The sequence below is a fragment of the Homalodisca vitripennis genome, unplaced genomic scaffold (assembly GCF_021130785.1).
Source record: "Homalodisca vitripennis isolate AUS2020 unplaced genomic scaffold, UT_GWSS_2.1 ScUCBcl_3415;HRSCAF=8941, whole genome shotgun sequence".
Classification (NCBI taxonomy): Eukaryota; Metazoa; Arthropoda; class Insecta; order Hemiptera; family Cicadellidae; genus Homalodisca; species Homalodisca vitripennis.
Window position 1 is genome coordinate 29,098 of NW_025779521.1, and position 22,662 is coordinate 51,759.

Below are 22,662 nucleotides of genomic sequence, written 5' to 3' on the forward strand. Positions count from 1 at the left end.
TTTGATAATTTAAGCCAGTAGTGCAGTAGTGCTAGTAGTTCCCTGCTTTACATTTTCTGACGAATCAGTTTTTATTTAATTAATTAATGTCTCGGCTTGAAGCTTGAAGTTGTGGACTGTTTTACACGTGGTCGTGATCAAGGATTTTAAGGCAGCAACACTTAGTGGTTAACATTCGTCGGTATTTTATTAGAAAATTTATTTGGCAACTTTACGTTACATAAAGACATTTTTGCACATATAACGTAACTATGGTGGGAAAGATTGAATTAATGTAAATCTTTGGTTTAGCTCTTGATGAAACAATAACAATACTTCACCTTGATTCACTATATTTAAACTGTATTTTCAGAGTGGCTCTGATGTTAAACCAACACAAGAGTCTTTTTTGAATTTCTTCTTCTTCGTCAACCAGGAGTTAAATATGATTTCAGACACTGCGTTCATAGCGAGGTGAACTCTAATTCAGCTGAACCTGAATGGCCTTCAATACTAAGTTTAACTAAATTGTCATCACTAAAAGGCTTTCGAGCTATTGAGTAAAATATATTAAAACTTGTTCAAGAAGCAGCCTTGTTCTCATATTTACTCCTCGTAAAAATGCTACGTTGAGATCACATGGTGTGTTTATTTATTAACGATAATACACCATTTTACATATAAGGGTATTAAGATAAGAATATAAATTAAAGAGGAAACAATACAAAAGTATCAATAAGTAACAATAAAATAACATGTTGCAAGCACGCCAACCAACATGTGTAACAATAAGCTAAATTTATAAGCAAACTTAGTATACTAAAATAGTGGTTCAATAAATAGTGTTAACAAGAGGAAAATCATATAAATGATAGCAATAACAGTATTAACAATAACAGCAATAGCAAACATAACAGCAACAACGTCAACGTGCATAAACATAAAGCAACCAGTAATCTCGTAATAGTAAATAACATTAAGGTAATCGAATCTAATAACAATAACAAAATATATAACATAAGGTATACAACACTATAAGCAATAATATAACATAATGACAGAAAGTAAAATTTATCAATTGATCTGAAGGAAGCAAGAGGGCTTTCCTTCTGAAGGTCCGGAGTGGCATTCCAAAGAACTCCAGTTGAGAGGCATTTTCCCAAGCACATAAGACGAGAGACAGTGCTGTGGTAGATATGCGCAGTGTGATGGTGATGTCTGCTTAAAGTCTGTATCAGGCGAGTTCCCTGTGGAATATGGATGTCGATCAGCTGAAGGAGCTCGGGGCAGTCAAGTAAGTCATTAAAAACCTTGAATAGGAAAATCAGACCCAAGCCAATGCTTCTGGAAGAGAGAAAGTTAATACTATGCTGATTAGCAATTTCACGGACGTCAACATCAGAGTAATTAAGACCACTCCTAACACCCTTCAAACGAAGAAAGCGTCTCTGTACATTGTAAAGTGAACAGCAATGTCCAACGTGATAAGGTGCCCAAATCACAGACCCAAAATACGGCGCATACAGTAACTTGATGGTACCAGGTGAAAAAGCATTTCTTGATGCACGAGCAATAATTCCAGTACTCTATTGGCCTTAGCGCAGATAACTGCTATTTTCTCTCCCGGATCAAGACTAGGTCAATATTTTCAAATATTACTTTTCCTGTCTGCTCTATGCTTCACGCTACCTGGCTTGGTCTGCAAAACGAACATTGCGCGCATGAGGAAGTAGGAATTCGTAGCCTAGAGCTCTGATAGACGTTCGTATATGATCAGGATACTACTTTCTTTCCTTTTGTGTCCAACGATCCCAGTTTCACATTACATTGCGATGAACCAAATGTTTGTTGAAAAAGCCGGTAAACTAAATCCCAAGAAGAATTTTCTTTTAAGCTTTAAGCAGTCAATAAATTTTATAGTTTATACTTTAAGAATATAAGCAAAATTATTTTAAAATTAATCTATAACTGATAGATATGTAAGCCTAGATGGCGCATATATCTCACTCACAGTACTAAAACCCATAGCTGAATCTTTGTAGATAGAAATTGATTTTTGCTGATTTATGGATGGGCTTGTTATGTTTTAGTTTATGTTTACTATATTGGACTTGAAAAAGCAACTTGAACTTCTCCTTTGACCTGCCAGTATGGGCTGACTTACTAAAGTTTTAAGCACTTGGTGCAAAAATAAATCAACTGTTTTTTTTTTATTCCACTCACGTGATACAGAGCTTCCAGACAATTCATACTAAAAAGGAATACATATATATGTGGCAAATCGGTTGAAGTTATATCTGAATCTGGATACACAGTGAGGGGATGGAGCAGAAGATAAACCGGAGAACAAAAAAATGCACCATAAGCCGAAATCTCTGTAGAAAAGATGTACATCATCAATTCGACACCACCTCAGCTCGCTCCTGGAAGCAGGAATGGCCTAAATTTTGAGATAAGAGGAATTTGGTGATAGGTTGAATTCTTCATAATGAAAAATCTACCGTGTTTTTATTTGATCTTATATTTTATGTCTGAATTCTGAATAATCTTTTATCTACCATTCATGTTAACACACATAACGTGGACAATTCCTTCTGTTAACTTCTATCAGTTTTTCCGGGCATATATTGTTTGCTCTGAGGGCAGCTTCAACTCTCCTTTTAGTTTTCGGGGTCAGTCCTCTGATGTCTCTGGAAATAACGTTTACGATTGGATCTCCATTAGCTGAAACAGAAATAATATGTTTGACATCACTGTTCCACATTAAAAATTATGACTAATGATTTAATCAGTAAATAATGTTCCAATGTATCATTTACCACAATACGAGTTTTAATATTGAACTGAATATATATTAAAAAACACATTATAGAATAGTTATTTAATACAAGTTTACATACAATCCTCATATTAATTTTTGACATAATATGATTAGTTGTAGTGTGTATTATTAAAATACCAGGGTGTCTGGGTTAAAAATGAAATTAATTCCATTAGGATAATTTTGTATATTTTAATGATGATTTTAATTACTAATATAAAGTAATAGAATCAAGATTGTGTGTTTAAAGCTTAAATAACACATTTCAAACACAATGCCAAAAACTACTTATTAAAAACGCAATGTTTCAATGTAACCGAACCTAATCATTCCTGTTCATAACATCTACCTAGCCCAGTACCATGCATGATGATTATGTTTACTGAGAATTCAGGTGCTTATAGAGCCACTGTTGAATTGTATTCCATACCATTGACTGCATTCATCCTGCTATAACGGTTTTCATTTAACAGCAAAACACTCCAGAATTAAATGTGGTTAGGACTGATGCACAATACATCATTAGGTAATTGTTATAGAACAAACAGTCACATTTATTTGGACATGACACAACTTTTTGCAGTACCGAAAATGCTTGATCAAATTTCAGCAAGACGCTACTCCAGCACAGTATCGCAAATATGTAGGTCCATGGATCGGTAGAATAGGGCCTTTTGAATGGCCAGCAAGATCGCCAGATCCTGACACCCCAGATTTCTCTCCATGGGAAATCATCAATTTGGTGTACCAGGTGATAGTAAAAAGTTTACGGGAGCTAAGGAATTGAATTTTTGCTGCAGTTGATATTATAACGACAGAATCACAAACACAAGAGCTACAAATTGCATACCGACTAGACCGCGTAACTTTGTGATTACATTACACTTTACTAATCTACTATCTTGGTTGCAGACCACAGATATCTCAATGTTTATATACAACATAACTGGTTAAAAATCAATAGTTCATTATTATATTGCAAATGTTAGTTATTTCTAGACACGTCTAGCCTGAAAACCAGGTACTGAGACATACTGTAAAAAGACAAATTCTAACTAATATTTTTATTTTTATTATGAACATGTTATAGAAGACTTTAAAAAAAAAAACGCTGTAATAGCAATTGACTTTTTTGACACTTTGTTAATGATATTGATAATAACCATCTCGGTGTATTTTATATATCCCTTCTAGATAACCACTTTGTTTGCTTATACAATGAAAGAAACATTTCTGATACTGGATTATAAATCATAGCCAGTTATCTCATGTGAGTTAACCGAATCGGTAAGCATATTTTAGTAAACTCTATAACTGTAATTTTTCTTTTCTATTATGATAACTCACCTGTTCTTGCGTTACATGCGTAAATAATTAAAAAGGATTTAAAACCATCTGTATCCAGGACAGACCCAATCAGAGTTTCTCCAGCTGTAACATACACAATTTTACTATCAGTAAATACACTTCTCCAGCCTAAAACTTCTGTTTGTTTTTTACTCTATTTTTATTCCCAATATTCACGGAGAGTTGTGTATATCAGATTGAATCTATACTAAAGCAAACTCTTGGTTAAAACTTTATTATACAGTATAGTGGAAAATTTTTGAACTCAAACATGACATAAACATAAAAATAATAAAAAAATTATATATTGGAAAATGTCGTATTCCTTTATGCTAGTGATATTACAATAAGTCTTACTGTTTTAAATACTAAGATCGGCAATTAGTAAGGCAAATACAAAGCCCCCTTCTGCATCCAATAATCAAGAACGAACTTCCAAGTACAGGCGTGAACCCTTAACAATCCTGGTGTGTTTATACGGTCCCGTACGGGTGTGACACCTCGGTGTTAACGCCCCAAAATTTCAACAAATAAATTAGTTTAACTTAATAGTACGAAAATGTCTTATTGTTACTTTAGTGATTATTTTAACCACCTTTATACTGGTAAGACCTCTACAATATGTAACAATGCTGCCTTACACATCAAGTGCCATCCGGATTAGTATAGGAAAATATTGGCGTTAAGGCCACTTCAGAAGAAAGGGACAGGAGTTCTGCCACAACCTGTATATGCATTAAATTGAAGCCCGCGATGATGCGACGACACCGGTGTTGTCGCAGCCACGTGTACGGAATGCGCTGAAATCAGCAATAGTTTGTGTTGTACGCAGGCCTTGAGCCGTCTAAAAGCACCATGTACTTTGTGAATGACTAAATGAATCGCCTAGGCGGCATCACCTCTCAAAGTACCATCCTAAGACGAAACGCGCTCTGATTGGTCTGGAGCCTTGGCAGCGAGAGGATCGGGCGATGTTGAGGGCATGCTCGGAAAGTCGGCTAACTTGTGCGGAACGCGACAGACGTTAAATGAGGCTCTCTCTCTCTCTCTCTCTCTCTCTCTCTCTCTCTCTCTCTCTCTCTTCTCTCTCTCTCTCTCTCTCTCTCTCTCTCTCTCTCTCTCCTCTCTCTCTCTCTCCTCTCTCTCTCTCTCTCCTCTCTCTCTCTCTCTCTCTCTCTCCTCTCTCCTCTCTCTCTCTCTCTCTCTCTCTCTCTCTCTCTCTCTCTCTCTCTCTCTCTCTCTCTCTCTCTCTCTCTCTCTCTTCTCTCTCTCCTCTCTCTCTCTCTCTCTCTCTCTCTCTCTCCTCTCTCTCTCTCTCTCTCTCTCTCTCTCTCTCTCTCTCTCTCTCTCTCTCTCTCTCTCTCTCTCTCTCTCTCTCTCTCTCTCTCTCTCTCTCTCTCTCTCTCTCTCTCTCTCTCTCTCTCTCCTCCTCTCTCCTCTCTCTCTCTCTCTCTCTCTCTCTATCTCTCTCTCTCTCTCTCTCTCTCTGGAGGTTGAGGTTTGGCCGCCGTCGAGTCAACACGCACTGTGAAGAGCTCTTGTTATTCAGCCGTGTTTACCTTTCATGTTCTGGTTTTGACTAGTTTCTTTTTTTTTTCTTTTGTTTCGAAACTGTATACAATGAATTGTAAGAAGTGTTCTTTAGTTATTGCAAGTGATGCAAAAAAACTTTTTTGTATTGAGTGCAGTGAATATTTACATTTAACCTGTATTGAGGGAGTTAAGGAATCTGATTATGAATATATAGTTTCTTCCCAGGCTAACTGGAAGTGTTTCATATGTAGTAAGAAGAAGGTTAAAGGTGATGATACTCCTGTTACACCACGAGGTGTGAAGGACGTAAGTTCGCAGAAAAGAAGTGGATCAGAAGGAGATTCGGATTCGAGTACGATATCATCAGGTGTTACAAAAAAGACAGTATGTTTTTCGTGCAAGAAAGGTTATTCTTATAATGCACACAGAGCTATTTGTGTGAAGTGTCAAAATAGTTTTCATTTTAAATGCATTGGACTTAATAAAGATGATTACAATAAATCAGGTTCATGGCTGTGTGATGTTTGTCCACCGGTAGGAGCAGGAGTCTTATCAGGTACGTCACAGATAAGCTCAATAAACGTAGTAGATAAGATAACGACTGATACGGCTAATGCTGTTTGTCTTGGACATTCTTAAGGAAATGCGAGAGTTCCGGCTTGAGATAAAGAAAACAAATCAAGAATTTTTTAATCAGTTAGAAAAGTATTCAGAATGGATAATGGAAACTGGAACAAAGATTGACGAGGTTGGTAAGAAGGTCGAAAAAGCCATGACCGATATGACTTTTCTTTTTTCAAGAAAATGTTAACTTAAAGAAAAATGTTCAGCGAGCTTAATAATAAGGTTAACATGTTGGATCAGGCGTTTAAGGACAAAGATCTTGAAATCAGTGGCGTTCCATTTAAAGAAAATGAAAACTTACTTCAGGTACTAGATAAAATATCGGAAGTAATTGGATTTGATTTTAATCAAACTATGGTGGATAATGTCTTTAGATATAAGACAACTAGTACAAGGTTGGGAAACATAGTTGTTCGTTTTGTACGAAAGCTCGATAAAGAAGCTATAGTGGAGAAAAGACGCCAAAAAAAGAAATTTGAATTCCCGTGACCTTGGCTTTATGGAGGGAGATGCAAACGTTATATATTTTAACGACAGTCTCACGCAGGAAAGAAGAAAGTTGGTCAATGCAGCTCGTATTGTGAAAAACGAAAAGCAGTATTCTTTTCTGTGGGTTAGAAATGGGAGAATCCACATGAGGAAAAACCAAGGGGATCGTTTTGTGATCATCAACAGCTTGGAGGACCTGGAAAAGCTGTCATGATGTTTACATTGTGTACGGGCATTGATGTTGTTGTACTTTGATTTCATCGGTTTAACTGATTTGTGTTTTGTAACAGTATTTGTTTTCATTGTTTCAAAGGGTTTTGAGAGTTTTAGTTATATGTGTTTTTTCTGTGCTATACAAGGTGCTAATATGCATTTCTGAAGGAAAAATTTCCTTTGGTTCTAGGAATGAGAGTTTCTGTTTCAACTGTGGAACATAAGGGAACAGTTGGCTATGTTAACCAGTTGTATATGGGTAAGCTGATAAATAGTTTAGTAGATGTTAATATTGAATTTGATAATTATTTGAGATGTAAGGCAAACATTGGTAGTTCTTCATCAATAATTGTATTTAAATGATGAATCAAAATGATAATGAAAAAAGTTTTTTTGATTTAAGAGAAACTTTTAAAGAGAATACAAATTATTTGAAGATATGTCATGTGAACGTAGAGAACTTACATGCTCATAGGGATAATTTTATTGCTAAGCTTGGTGATTCTTTATTTGATATTATTGCCATCACGGAGACATTTTTAAAACCTGTTCTGCCATCAGCTCCTTATGTTATTGATGATTATAATATTTTAAGACACGATAGAGAAGGGAAGGAAGGGGGTGGGATAGCTTTGTACATTAAAAAAATGTTTTACTTATAAAAAGATTGCTTTTTCAGAAGCAGTATATTGTAGAAAGCCGGAATATATTGTAGTTGAGATATCGTTAGCATTAAATTGGACGTTACTGTTGTGTGTTGTATATCGTCCACCCAAAGTCGGGTATATATCAGAATGTTTTGAAATTATTGGAAATTTGTTGCCTATTTATAGCAACGTAGTCATGATAGGTGATTTCAATATAGATTTGTGTACTGATAGGTATTTTAATGATAAAAATCAACTACTGGCTATAGTTCGTAACTTGAATCTTAATGTATTACCATTGAAACCGACTTATCATAGGCCTGATACCGAGTCTTGGTTAGATTTAATGATTGTTAGTGATGAAAATAGAGTTAAACAATTTGGACAAATATCAGTATCTGGTTTATCATATCATGATTTGATATATTTAGAATTCAATGTTAAAAATAAAATAAATACTGATAAGGGTAAAATTAAGATAAGAGATTTTAGAAATATAAACCTAGATGCTTTGAAGAATGAGTGTTTGAGTTTAAAGTGGGATGAGCTATATAATAGTGATTCAATTGATAATAAGGTAGCTATTTTAGAAAGTTATTTATCTATGTTGTTCAATAAATATGTAATAGAGCGTAATGTTTCTAAAAAGAGAGACCCGTGTCCTTGGATTACGGGAGAAATTAGAAATATGATGAAAGAAAGAGACGTTATTTATAGGCGTTATGTTAAGACTAAAGACCTAGGTGTATGGGAAAGTTATAAAATTCTTAGAAATAGAGTAAAGACAGTGTTAAGAGATGCAAGAAATAGGCATTTTGAATTGTTCTTTCAAAAAGATAACTCCAGTAAAGATGTATGGAAGGTGCTTAGGAAACAGGGAGCTGGAAAGGAGAAAAAAGGATTAACGGAACCAATTGTACCTTTGAATAATTTGAATGATTTTTTTTTGTGGTATAAATAATGAAATCAGTAATGATTTGGTTCAACAATATAAGAACATGTATAATGAGCCATCTGGGATATTTAGCTTTAAGGATGTTAATTGTGATTCAATGTTTAAAATGTTAAATAGTATATCTTCAAATGCTGTAGTAGGAAACGATGAAATTGAAATAAAGTTTATCAAGTTAATTTTTAATGAAATTAAGGAGGTTTTATGCCATGTTTATAATTTTTCTATAATTAACTCAGTTTATCCTAGCCAATGGAAAAAAAAAAAATCAGTTATATTACCTTTGCCAAAAATATCTAGCCCTTCTGAGTGTAAGCACTATAGGTCGATAAATATACTGTGTGTGTTCGGAAAGGTTTTAGATAAGCTAGTGCATAGTCAAATATGTGAATACATTGATGAGAAAGATATTTTGTGTAAATACCAGTCAGGGTATAGAAAACACTTCAGCACTCAAACTGCTTTTTTAATTCGTATTACAGATGATTTAAGATATGCAATGGATAAGAGACTTGTAACTATTTTAATGTTTTTAGACTTCAGTCGTGCATTTGACTGTGTTAATCACAAGCTTCTTTTGTCTATTTTAGAGTCTTATAATTTTAGTTCAAATGTTGTTCGATGGTTTAGTTCCTATTTAGACAATAGATTGCAGCGCATTAAAACCGTAGGAGGCTTGTTTTCAGATTGGAAAGTTAACCTTTCCGGTGTACCTCAGGGTTCCACTCTGTCTGCGTTGTTGTTTTCATTGTATATTAACAGAATAATAGAATCCATTACATTTAGTGAAATCCATATATATGCTGATGATGTACAGTTGTATTTGCAGACTAGTATAAGGATATTAACATAGCTATCACTAATTTAAATGCTGACTTGGAAAACCTTGTTAAGTGGTGCACAAACCATGGATTAGGCTTAAATGTATTGAAATGCAAACCTATGATTGTGGGCACTTCTCGCTTACTTTCTAGCATAGAGCATCATACTGTGTTACCTATAAAAATAAATAGTACAGTTTTAGAATTTGAAAAATCTGTTGTTAACTTAGGGATAAGAATTACTCAAAATTTATCGTGGTCGGAACAAGTGGATTACATACATAGGAAAGTTTATCAATGTTTGTACCAGTTAAGACGATTGAATTTTAAACCAACTTTTATGATTAAAAAAATGTTAGTTACTACTTTAATTTTTCCTTATTTTGATTACGCTAATATAGCCTATTGTGACTTAAATGAAACCTTAACAACTAAGCTACAAAGAGCACAAAATGCGTGTATTAGGTATATGTATAATTTGCGATTAGATGACCATGTAACTAGATTCTACAAGGAACTAAGACTATTAAAAGTTAAAGAAAAAAGGGAGTATAGTGTTTTGAATCTGTGCAAGAAATTGTTAGTCAATAGAAAGCCAGAGTATTTATATGAAGTTTATAAAAGGTTAGGAGAAGGGCACCAACGGGAAACTAGATATGGTGAAGTAGTGTTGAGAGTTCCAATTCATAGAACATTAATTTATAATAGGTCTTTTCATGTATTATCAGTTCGGCTTATGAATTCTTTAGACAATTATGTTAAGGATGCTCCTAGTGTCAATATTTTTGGCAAAAGGTTTAAAAGAGGTATTGCTAAGAAGATATTAATAGATTATTAAAATGTACTTAGAAAAGATGTGATGTTTGTATAAATAGAGATTAATCGAAAGAAAACATATTCTACAGTGTGTATCTTAATTGAAGTTTGGAGAGATAAAAATAATAATATTTATATTTATAATTAGCGATTTCACAAATCTTGTTAGTTTATGAAAATAATAGGTAAAATACTTTAATAATGTAATCGTAAATTGTGTGTTATTCTTAGTTATTAGAAATTATATTATTAATACAATTTGTGTAATATAACCCTCAACTAATGTAAAAAGAATTGTAAATCTTTGAGCCTGTCCTGGTGGAAGAGTGGGCCTTTGGCCTCTCTCTCTCTCTCTCTCTCTCTCTCTCTCCTCTCTCTCTCTCTCTCTCTCTCTCTCTCTCTCTCTCTCTCTCTCTCTCTCTCCTCTCTCTCTCTCTCCTCTCTCTCTCTCTCTCTCTCTCTCTCCTCTCTCTCTCTCCTCTCTCTCTCTCTCTCTCTCTCTCTCTCTCCTCTCTCTCTCTCTCTCTCTCTCTCTCTCTCTCTCTCTCTCTCTCTCTCTCTCTCTCTCTCTCTCTCTCTCTCTCTCTCTCTCTCTCTCTCTCTCTCTCTCTCTCTCTCTCTCTCTCTCTCTCTCTCTCTCTCTCTCTCTCTCTCTCTCTCCTCTCTCTCTCTCTCCTCTCTCTCTCTCTCTCTCTCTCTCTCTCTCTCTCTCTCTCTCTCTCTCTCTCTCTCTCTCTCTCTCTCTCTCTCTCTCTCTCTCTCTCTCTCTCTCTCTCTCTCCTCTCTCTCTTCTCTCTCTCTCTCTCTCTCTTCTCTCTCTCTCTCTCTCTCTCCTCTCTCTCTCTCTCCTCTCTCTCTCTCTCTCTCTCTCTCTCTTCTCTCTCTCTCTCTCTCTCTCTCCTCTCTCTCTCTCTCTCTCTCTCTCTCTCTCTCTCTCTCTCTCTCTCTCTCTCCCTATTTTAACTTTTCGGAAGCCAAATTCTAAATTCTTAATTATGTATTAATAAAACCTAATTCCTTTACTAGTCTTATATTAGTTCGACTCCGTTGTTTACGCGCTTGTACTTTTGCTCCATTGTTTTGTTTGGGGGGGGGAGTCCTTGTATAAAAACCTGAGCTATGTTTGGTATTTAAAAGTTACATGAAATGTTTTTATTATTATAAATAAAGTACAAAATTATAATCCGATTTCTTAAAAGTTTCTAAATATTCGGAATAAAACTGTTTATACTGTTTCTAAACATAAGTGCTTTTAATTATCAAATACAAATCAGAATACCTTATACTGCCCTCACATGGGCAAAAGCACTACTCTAAACCAACGTCTTACATATTTTCAATGAATTCAGAGAAAATTGCTCTTTCTAGTAAATTTAACTGGAATGTGTTATCTTTTATATTTTAAAAGTTTTTTTAAACTTAAATACGGTATCTAAATCATAGGGGTGTGAAAATCGTATCTTTTGCCCATTTATTTACTGCACTTTTTCTAAGTTAGAAGAATATACTGCTTTTCCCCTAAGAAACATGCTGGGAACCGCTATGTGGCATGTTTTGTACATTAATTGATTTTAAAAACAAAAGATTTAAACTGCTTGTTTCCTATTTTTGAGTACTGTATGAACTCAATTAATATGGCGTAACTTTTTTCTTACAATCCGCACTACACAATTTACTTTAAGTTAATCGCTAGTAATTAAAAATGTATACTTACTATACTTATCAGTCACTGCGACGACCAACCAATCATCATATTTATCTATAAGATATAATTCTTGGAACTGCTGGTCATAACAACACCTCCTGAAAAATTTGAAACGTTAAGTTAGTTACTGAAAAGATTATGTCTAAATTAGAAAACTATTGAGATTAATATAACAATCAGCATACGAAAAGCATAATTTCCTTTCTTTATATTTGTCTTTGTAAAAGTTTTAAAGTATCCATTAACTTTGACTATTTGGATCAGAAATATAGCATTGCTTGGTGCTATATTAATATTACCTACAGAAATAAAAGACATAAACAATTTAAAATTATTTCTTCGTAAGTTAAAACAATGGCTTTTTGAAAACAACAATACAATTTTGTTTAATTTTGTACTAAAGTAAATGCTCCTGTTGTGTTGTACGAATCCTCTTATCTATTTTTTGAAAGTTAAAAAATTTAATCTTTTTGTTTCTTTGGTTAGTTTATTTACTATTTTTGTTCTTATGTTGTGTATGTCGGCTACTTGATCCTACTCGTTTTAAACCTTTTTTATTTTATGTTGTTGTGATACTATTACGTTTTTATTCTGTCAGTGATATTGTGTATGATATTCTGCATCTTGTATTGTATAGTATTATAGGTATTTATATTAGGCGCCCAGAGAGTGGCATTCTGGCTGTTTTTTATTAAATTGTTTATTGTGAACTGAACTCACAACAAGTTGTATTATTACTTTGAATTTAATTTACATGCAGCTAACCACATTACTGGCAGCGTGGTTAGCTTATTCTTAAGAAACTTATGTATATTTTTGTATTTTGAAATTTTATGGAAGAATAAATCATTATTTCATTATTTCATTATATAAAAGGTGACAAACAGCACAAAAATGAGCCAAAACCCCCAAGTACGCCAAAGTATTAGTGAATGGATTTATAATATGGCTTGATTACAACTATAATGTCCCATGGCAACCAAGAGTGGTAGAGCAGGAAAACTAATAAATGGTTTGATCTCTTGTTTTTGGTCTGATATTTTATATGTTTTACAAGCATATTATATCTGTGGCTGGGATCTGATCACAAAACTGATGTTGAAGATATTCAACAGCAATGCTTTAGATCGTTTGTTGGTAAAGTATTCTTTGAATTCGGCAAAGTGATATTACGGCAGTTTTCTCTAAATTGAAGACAGAGTTCAAAACTGGAACTTGAATTAAAAATAAACTAGAAAATGTGATTCCCTAAGGTAGAAAAAGGACTGGAGTGATTGATCTTGGTTTCATAAAAGTGGACGACCCTCTTCCAAAAAATTGAAAGTATATCCTTTTGCTTGTGTTTAACCAAGAATTGATAGTAAAAAGATTATAAGAGAAACATCAGATATCCAAGACAATAACAGATTTAAACATTTCTCTATAAATTTTGCGGATGAAGATTTCTTTAAATCTGGACACTATAATTTTAAATGGGTTCACTCCATAAATCGTATACCTATTTATTAAACTGAGAATTTCGAACTCTATAAGTATATACGATTAATTCTTTTTTCTCACAAATGTATTCCTTTATTAAACCTAACCCCCTCCCCCTCCACCATGTGGCGACGTAAATAGAGACGGTATTGTTGGGAGGAACTGCCAACATGATACGACAACACCACATAATATATAATAACTAGCGGACCCGGCGCGCTTCGCTGCGCATTTCAATAATTTTTTGCAAAATTAATATCTTTACTGCTTGATAATTTGAAAATAGATTTTTATAATTATGTATTCTAGCAGTTGCCCGCGGCTTCGCACGCAATTTCCAGTTGAAAACAGTACACTATATTCACTTATTCTTTTTCTATCACATTTTAAGCATTGCTGAGATAATTGATAGTCGTTCCTTCGTGAGCCTCTTGGGCGCATTGTGAAGGTGGTACATATTCCTGCCTCTATCATTCGTGGTTTTTGGTAGGTGTTGATAAGTTATTCAGAACAATAAATGTATATGGATGAATCTCGGTAAACTAATTAGGTTATAAAGAATCAAATTCAGTCTGTTAAAATATTTACTTAAATATACTTTTCTGTATAAGATATTTCCAGTATTATTTAGGAGTGTGCCTTCAAGAAAATGTATCAAAGAAACCCAATTTCGATCATAAAGTGTCTTCTTTCAGCTCTTTTCATTTAACTTCGATGTAACCAGATTCGATTACCTTATGTGCAAACATTCACGGATTTGTACAATGAGGTTATTTTCATAATAGCGTTTAATAGTATTTTCATTGCATTAGATAGTTTATTTATCATTGGTGCAATCTGAATTTAAAATTAGGGTATATATATATATATAATATATGTATATATGTATATAATTATAATAAGTGGCTGTGGACGTGAAGGCTACAGGAGCGACATTTGGAATTTTTGCTACACTTTGTATCATTAAGGTTGTATTGTTTCTTTTAGAGGATCTGTCTTCCTCGAAATTATCAATTATTACCAAAAACTCTCTTTTACCATAATAAGTTCGTTTAAAGATCTAAATGTATATTTCACAAAAAATGCTAATTTATCGAATTTTAATTATATATTTATTTATATAATAAGTATGTATGGAGCCTTAAACTATTAAGAGATTTTAATTGTAGAAGCTCAACTGTTACATTATTGAAATAACTATTTACATTGATTCTATTTTTATGAACCTAATAAATCTCTAAATTATGTTAAACGTTCATATTTTTTAACATCCAAGCTAGCAAAGCCTATGCTCAGGAGCCTATATATGTCGTGAACGAATTGAGATGTAAACTTAAATTTTTGTTTATTTTGATATCATTTAGGTTCTGAGAAACTTTCCCTTCCGTCTGTCTGTCTATCTGCCTGTATTCTTTTACCACATAATTTTCATTTATTGGCTGATCGTAAGCGAAGCCTACCATTTGAGAGACTGTACAAATTTCATTACTGTCAGTCTGCCGCTCAACATTTCGAGTACGAAGTAGCCTACATACTAGAAACTGCATGAAGCTTCTTTCTGTGTAAGGAACATCATATGTATTGATGAAGCATGTCATACCCTTGGATCACATTTTTACATTTGGCTTATGAGTAACCATGACAGTAAGGATAAAATCTCAGAATAAATGTATTTGTAAAAAATATGAGTGTAATCATATGCCTTTTTACCATGTTACTATTAACTTAATATACAGCCTAATGAACTGATTTGTGAACTTGGCTTTTAGCATACAACCCATTAAAGCCCGATGATCGAGTTGTGTGAGAATCCTACCTTGTACTTATGTTTATTGATTACTTTGTTTCACAATGTTAAATTAGAGTTTCTAATCTTTTATATTAACAGATTTATTGTCATTAAGTTTAAATGTAGCACGCAAAGTAAGCTGGACCTCCAGATTACCTCTTAATCGTTCAAGACTTGACTTAGAAAACGGAATTTGAATTATATCTGATTATAGACTACTTCCTACAGTACATCTAGCATTATTTGATGACTTACTGAGTGTTGTAACCAAATGATGTCATGTTGTATTCTGTAATGTAAGGTGGACAGGACCTGGTGGTTATCTTGTTATCCCAAACATTTGCAAGGATACTGGTTGTCTATGGATAGAGAGAATTATTAACACAGTTGAGTTGTTATTCAAGTTTATCAGACAATTTTAAAATCTATTTATGTTGGGTTTCAAGCAACTGCACTATTTTAATTCAGCCTTCAATGTTTATTTGCCGTTCCCAAAAATATTTTCCCACATTATTGAAACACAAATTAATGTTTTACTTATAATTAAAAAATTATTTCTTGTAGCGTGGCTGAAACAATATCACATTCTTCACACCACAGGTAATTGTTTTTACATTTTTTGTATCAAATTCTTGAATTATATTTGTTTCCTGGTGGCAGATTAAATCTCCAATTCCATTACGCTATTTTTTTATTTCCGTAAATTCTTTAGTGCGCAGAAACTATTTATTAAATATTAATAAAATAAAATAATAAGGCAGGATAATATATTAAAAAATGTAATTAACAAATAGATGTCGATAAGTTTTGTTATTAGCATTTGAACCGTGAGGCTTAAAATATATCTGACATACGGTACACTGGATCAAGAGAAGATAGTTTTTAAACCATCTTGGTTTTATAATCCGTAGACCGCTGTATTATTTGGAAATTCGGAACTGCCATAATTCCGTATAAAAGTAAACCGGAATTATGTAGTAGTATCCTAAACGATAGCAGAAGATAGATTTATTGAGTAAAGAATTTAAATAAGTTACAAAATACTGTACGCAAACACTAGTAATTAGCCCGGTTCAAAACGTTGTGCTAGTCTCTCTTTACGATGTAGTACTCTATATCGTAAAAAATTACTAGAAGTAGTGCGTAAAGTAAGGTATTGTACTATAATTAATTGACCTAGACAGTCAGTTGACTTCCAGTATATGTCTTAAAGCTATTTTCTTGATACTTACTCAATGTCCCGCATTGCCCAATGGAGGAATTGCTAGCTAAAACTGTCCACCACAAGCCTGCTGCCTGAAATAATTATTTACATATGAAAACTACGTTTCTGCGTAATGTTGATTTAGCTACAGTAAAAAATATGCTGTATACAAAACATGCTCTGTATGTATATATATATATATATATATATGCAGAGTGTGTGTAAATTACTCTATTATTCTTCACCATTTGATGTTTCAGGGAAAAATAAGTAAGAAATATCGTATAAATTATAGTCCTTTTATAGTATTAAATTTTATATGCCCACCACTTTTAAACCGTCGATTTGTCCTACTCTAATATTTTATCCTAAACTGAGTCACATTTGATTTGTTTAAGCAATATTTCACACATATTCAATACAATTGAGAAAGGACGTAGTGATTTATTGTTGTGTAAAAGTCGTATGTAAATTACTTCCTTTCATACGAAAAAATAAACACTTTCTGTCTCATGATTTCCAGGTAAATACAATAGATGTATCCAATAGCCAAGATGGCTCCATAGAGCGTCAATAATCCGGAGCAATCGGAACTGTAACATTTCCTATATGGGCAAATTAAATTTAATTACTAAATTGTTATGGGAATAAATATATATGAAAATATATTAGAATTTAAGTATATTTATCAAAACAATGATAAAATTTAAAATTTCACTTCTCTGAAAGGGTCCTCGAATGTAGGAATGGTACAGTAAGGCAGCGGTTTATCTGTTAGTCGATTTTGATAACGGGATACAATAGGGGTTGTTCATTTGACAATTAATTTCTCTAGTCTCGTGATTGGATAGTCGAAGGCCAATCAAGGGCGTCGGTTATGAGGCAGATATGTTTAGAGAAGGGTTGGTATAAAAATCTCCGACACACGCATCTGTGCGTCTTTTGAGTATTTAGCGGTGTTAATTTTGTTGTTTTTCTGGTTCTTCCTTTCTGCTACACATCCGTGGTGAAATTTTGCGATTCTCTAGTCGAATTACGATCTTCATAAGGGAAACTTGTTGCCAACTAATGTTAGTTCTCTTTTACATATATTATTGTATTACTTTGATACAAAAGAGAATATCTGGAGATCACTAAATAATCAACGTAAATTTTCATGATGTTGCAAGAAATTTTCAAGTAAAGTTTTTCAATATTTATATTAATAAAGATTTTATACAATTTTAACTTTTAATATTGTTAATACACATTTTATAAAATATTTCAAGAAAGTATTCTTTTGTCTGTTTTCTAACAAATATAATTAATATTATTATTAATATTAAAAGTATATAAAGAACTTTTTGGATTTTGCGGATCTCTCTATGACCACCACTTCACTTCTGCAATAGAATATGTTAGTGGTCTACATGTTCTATTACTTGTGGTAAGTCCACATGGATATAATACGCATACGCATAGATACAATGTTATAAATATTAAATCCGATAGTGTGCATGAACCTTACACTATAAGATTCTTTTTGAAAGTATCTACTTACATTACAAGGAGGTCGCCGGACCGCACAGACTCCAGGGCATAACGAACGGACATCAGGTGAGAATTCTTGGGAGTCTCCCAAGAGTGCACCGAACAAAACTGTAAAGGAAACCATTGTGGAATCTTTCAATCCTTTATTCTAAAGCACATTTGTGCCTTAAGACATGTTGTGTTGTAATTCTTTATTGGTTTATTTCTTCCTAAATATATTTAATCTATTTTATTTTATCAATTTATATATTTGAAATTTTTATTAAATATACTCTCAATTATCTTCAATTATCAACATATTATTACTACTAACTAAATATAAGAGTTTCAAAAGAGAGAGGGAGGAAAATATTTATTCAATTACCGGTATAATTGTGCAATAAAAAAGCGTTTTTAATAGCACTTTGCGTAAAAAGCTTTTTCTTATTTACTAAGACTCGTGCCAATATTTACTTAATTTAACTATAATCTGTAATAGGCAATATTTTACACATTATTGAATATGAAAAAATATTACAATATCTACATATTTCCCATTCTTTCCTTTGAACCAAACTAATGAAATTGCATTAAATTTGAAATATTCAATCCATATACAGCATTTATAATATTAATAGCTCATTTGTTAGTTTCTAGACTAAGAATATCATAATTACCTGTAAACATTACCATTCATTTTCCTAACTGTAACAGTACAAAAGTGTCTGAAGACAGATTAATTATGCAACTTCACAATCGTTGGGACCTCTATAGCACATATTTGTATGTACCATAAATAATTTATCATTGTTAAAGTGATGAAGGCAATATAGTATTTTAAACAAATAAAAAGTACATTGATTTCTGTATAATGTCTTCCTCAATCCAATGTCTCTCAAATCATATCTCCTGCTTGCTATTCTGTCTTTTAAAATAGCAAATGAATAACCCTTTGTGTAAAGTTCAAAAAAGCAAAATATTAAAATTTAAATTGCTAACAAATTTGATTTATTATAATAGTTTATTTGAGACATCAAGTGAAAATTTGAAATTCTAATAGAAAATTATTCACGTGGTGGAAGAGAGCCTAGAAAAGTTTATTATTCATTCAAAATCAAAGATGAATTGGCAACTGACTATCATCTAATTGTTGAAGAGTTCAGTACGTTTCTGACGTACGTTCAGATGCACCTCTTGCTCTTCTAGATCTACGGCCTAATAAGTATGAACAATACAATAACATGTTTTTAATAAAATAAATGGAAAAAATTTCTTTAGCGCTGCAATAAGTATAGAGATAGAGAACTTAATTTCAAAATTCCCATAAATCTATTCAAGACGGCAAGGATTCTCACAAACATTAAAAGTTACTCGAGTAAACAATCATTAAGAAGGATAGAGTCTGCTCCCTAACTAACTCTACATACCCATCTCGTTACACTCCGTCTTCTCTAAACTGCTCGGAGAAATGAAGAGCAGATTAGTAAATGTAAACTGTACAAATTCGTTATCGATTTCTCAGTGTAGGTTCTGGGAAAGACTGAACGCATAATGTGTGCTGCAAAATTATATCTCTTCATTACGTTGCAACGTAAATAATAAAAATAACAAAGAAACGGGGACGCTTTCTTAGAATAGTCCTAAAATGGTTTGAATCACATTTGCAAAACCGAGAACATTTTGTTTTAGTTGGAAATTGTAAAAGTATAAACGTACTGTGAGGTTACTCAAGGGTCTGTACTCGGTCATATATTTTTTTTATCTACGTGTATAGTGGTCATTTCATAGGAGATATAACGAGTTACCGATGATACAGAAATTCCTTATGCGGTTCCTTCCAAAGAGTTTGATTAATATTAAGCATGACATGATGTTCAAGTGCAAGTAATTGGGCTTATATGTAGAAAGATATATCTAGTTTTTACGTTTTCATAAGGTTTACGAACCTATAAAATTGCATTCCTCTGATTTTCAAATCAGTTTTTTGATGTAGAAGTTTTACGAAAACTTCATATATCAAATATTTTAGTTTATCCGTGGTTGAAAAACTTACCACCACTATAATGTTTTATTTTTATGTAACGCTTTACTATTATTCTTTCGAATGAGTAAGAACTTGGGGGCTACTACAGATAATTCAAACAGATACTCCAACACTATAAATCCAGACAGAATTAGGTTAGTTAAGCTACACCATTCCTTCTTTAAAAAATATTTGTTTATTTCTGGAATTTTATAATGGAATACAAATACACAAATAAAAATTTTACTCATATGATTCATTGAAAAAATCTCTCGAGGATAACCTCATCTCTTACTGAGAACGATAACCAAAAAAACTATATTGAAATAGTGCAGTAATATGTAAGTAATAACATTCTTGTGGAGTTGCTTTTCGTTGCGTATGCGTGGTATGTAGAAGGACTGTAAGAAGGCAATATCATTCATCTTAAATAAGTGCAAATTTAACAAGTTTTGCATACATGTGTAGTGAAAAATTGTATAATCAGCAGTGCGTTTTTCTATTACGATTGTTTTTAATCATTTCAATGATTTAAATTGTGATCGAACTCTATGGCTTCAGTGCGTGATGAAAGATTAGATTTCTAGCTCGTTTGTATTATTTTTAGAAATAAAATAAATGTTTTATTTTGTATACATTTTAATACAAAATGTATGTATAATCTACAACTGTAGGCTTAAGGTGGTGATTTTACGCTTTTGAAAATGAAGATAATCATTTTGTTAAGTTTTTCTTAAGTTATATTAATCATGCCTGTGACATATCTCGTAGTCTTGCCTACGATGGCACAGATGCAGTTGTATTTCATAATTTACTATAATGTTTTGTTTTATTCTTTATTACATTATCTTCTTGTAAATAAAGATTATTTCTATTTACGTAAAATTTGTTAACGTCTAGAAAATCCTGTTTCCTTCATATGAATAACACGTTTAGGTTTGTAATCACTATTCTATATAAAAATACAATAATCATATACTCGTATTAGATTATTTCTTATGATATTCTTTGTATATTTACATAAACACCTTGTGTAAGTAAAATTGTATAAAGCCAAATATCCTTTATCTGTTTGGTTATATGCGAAAAGTAACCTATAGGCCTGCTTTGATCTTTTCATGAGACTTTTATTATGGAACGAAACAAATAATAATTATGCTAATACGTTAATCCCTTTTAGTATTAAGAAACACTTGTTCAGTTTTATACGTAATTTGTAACTAAATGTTTCTCACCTAAAACATTTGTGACAATCATAAGTTTCCAATGAAGAATCATTTTTTTAAGTTTCACCTACTATCAAAAATAGAATAAGTACAGCTCAGCACCATTTACTATTATCTACGTAATGCCACGTTTATGTTCCTTCCTCACTGCAATAGTCCTTTATTTATCCACGTGTACGTTATCACGTCATGTAGCTTGTAGATAGTTTATTGTTTTAGCAAACATTCCAGTATCTACTATTGTTCAATCAAAGATAGTACGATATTGTCTTTGAAATATGCATTTGCAAATGTGTATTAGGAGTGCACGGTTATAGTTATAGCGAGACTCGCCTTCGGCTCGCTGGGGGCTACGCCCCCAGGCCCCCATTTGGGTGTTGGCCAATTTCGGGTTCGAGATTAATTTAGGTATTAGCTAATTTTCTATTAGTACAGTTTTGAAATCAGGCAATTTTTTGAGAGTGGGTAATTTTATCAGACTCAATTGTATTTGGGGTAGATAGTAGTTGTTCAATATTCAGGTAGGGAGAAAAAGATAGGAATTCAGTGAAAAAAAGGTGAAGAGGCTGATTTATGAGCTTGATATCAAGGATATTATAAACTATTGCATTTGATCATTTGAAGGTAATAGAGATGGTGGTTTTAAATGAAGAAAATGCTTTTGATGGAATAAATGGGTGGTTGGAATTTCAGTACAAAAATATGTATGAATTTTGAAATGAGTAAAAGTAAGTTGGCTGTTTGTCGGTTAACCTACGCTCAGGCATTGAGGTTAGCGTATTCAGTCTCGCCACAGGGATGCACAAAACGCAGAGACCATGTATATGTACACATTTATAACAACAAGTAGCTTATTAAATCAGCTTTGGTTTTTAAGTGCAATAGTTAGTTATGTTTATGGCATAACTTATGGTTGAATGCAATGGTAGAACAGTTGTTAAATTGTTAAAGTATTGATTAAATATGTCAGATGGTTGATGGCATGAAAACACGATGACTTAGACAATGTTAATGAATGGTGAATTGACTTTGAGGTAAAAGAATTGGGTTTATTTTTTAGGATGAAAAGAATATTGCTGTTTAATTAATTTGTCATTATTCGTTGTAAGCAAAAGAGATGGTTGATTGTGTGTGTGTTGAATATGAATAGTGGTTTAAAAATATAAAATAAAATGTGTTTGGAATTTTGAAAAGAACAGAAAATCAGTTGTTTGCCCGTCGGTTTACCAACGCTCAGATATTGAGGTTGGCGTATCCAGTCTCGCCACGGGGAGGCCGGCAAACTTAGAGACCATATCTATTTACATATTTACACAAAACGGGGAGTTTTATTCTGGCAGATCCCCTTGCCTACTGCTAATAAAGTCATCAGGGAGTTTTGGTAAAGCAGTTCCCTTTGCCTACTGCTAATGAAATCATCAGGGAGTTTTGGTAAAGCAGTTCCCTTTGCCTACTGCTAATGAAATCATCAGGGAGTTTTTGGTA

At 32.9% G+C, this 22,662-nt stretch overlaps 1 protein-coding gene across 1 annotated transcript; it reads right to left on the bottom strand.

The window, feature by feature from the left end:
* Positions 1–2,485: 2,485 nt before the first annotated feature.
* LOC124372511 lies at positions 2,486–21,316 on the bottom strand. Its single transcript, XM_046830912.1, has 7 exons — positions 21,187–21,316; positions 17,960–18,057; positions 16,448–16,511; positions 15,471–15,574; positions 11,957–12,045; positions 4,148–4,231; positions 2,486–2,703 (listed from the first exon to the last, which is right to left on the bottom strand). Exons 4-7 carry the CDS (start codon positions 15,494–15,496, stop codon positions 2,546–2,548), a joined length of 357 nt encoding a protein of 118 aa, XP_046686868.1. The 5' UTR covers positions 15,497–15,574; positions 16,448–16,511; positions 17,960–18,057; positions 21,187–21,316; the 3' UTR covers positions 2,486–2,545.
* Positions 21,317–22,662: the final 1,346 nt, after the last annotated feature.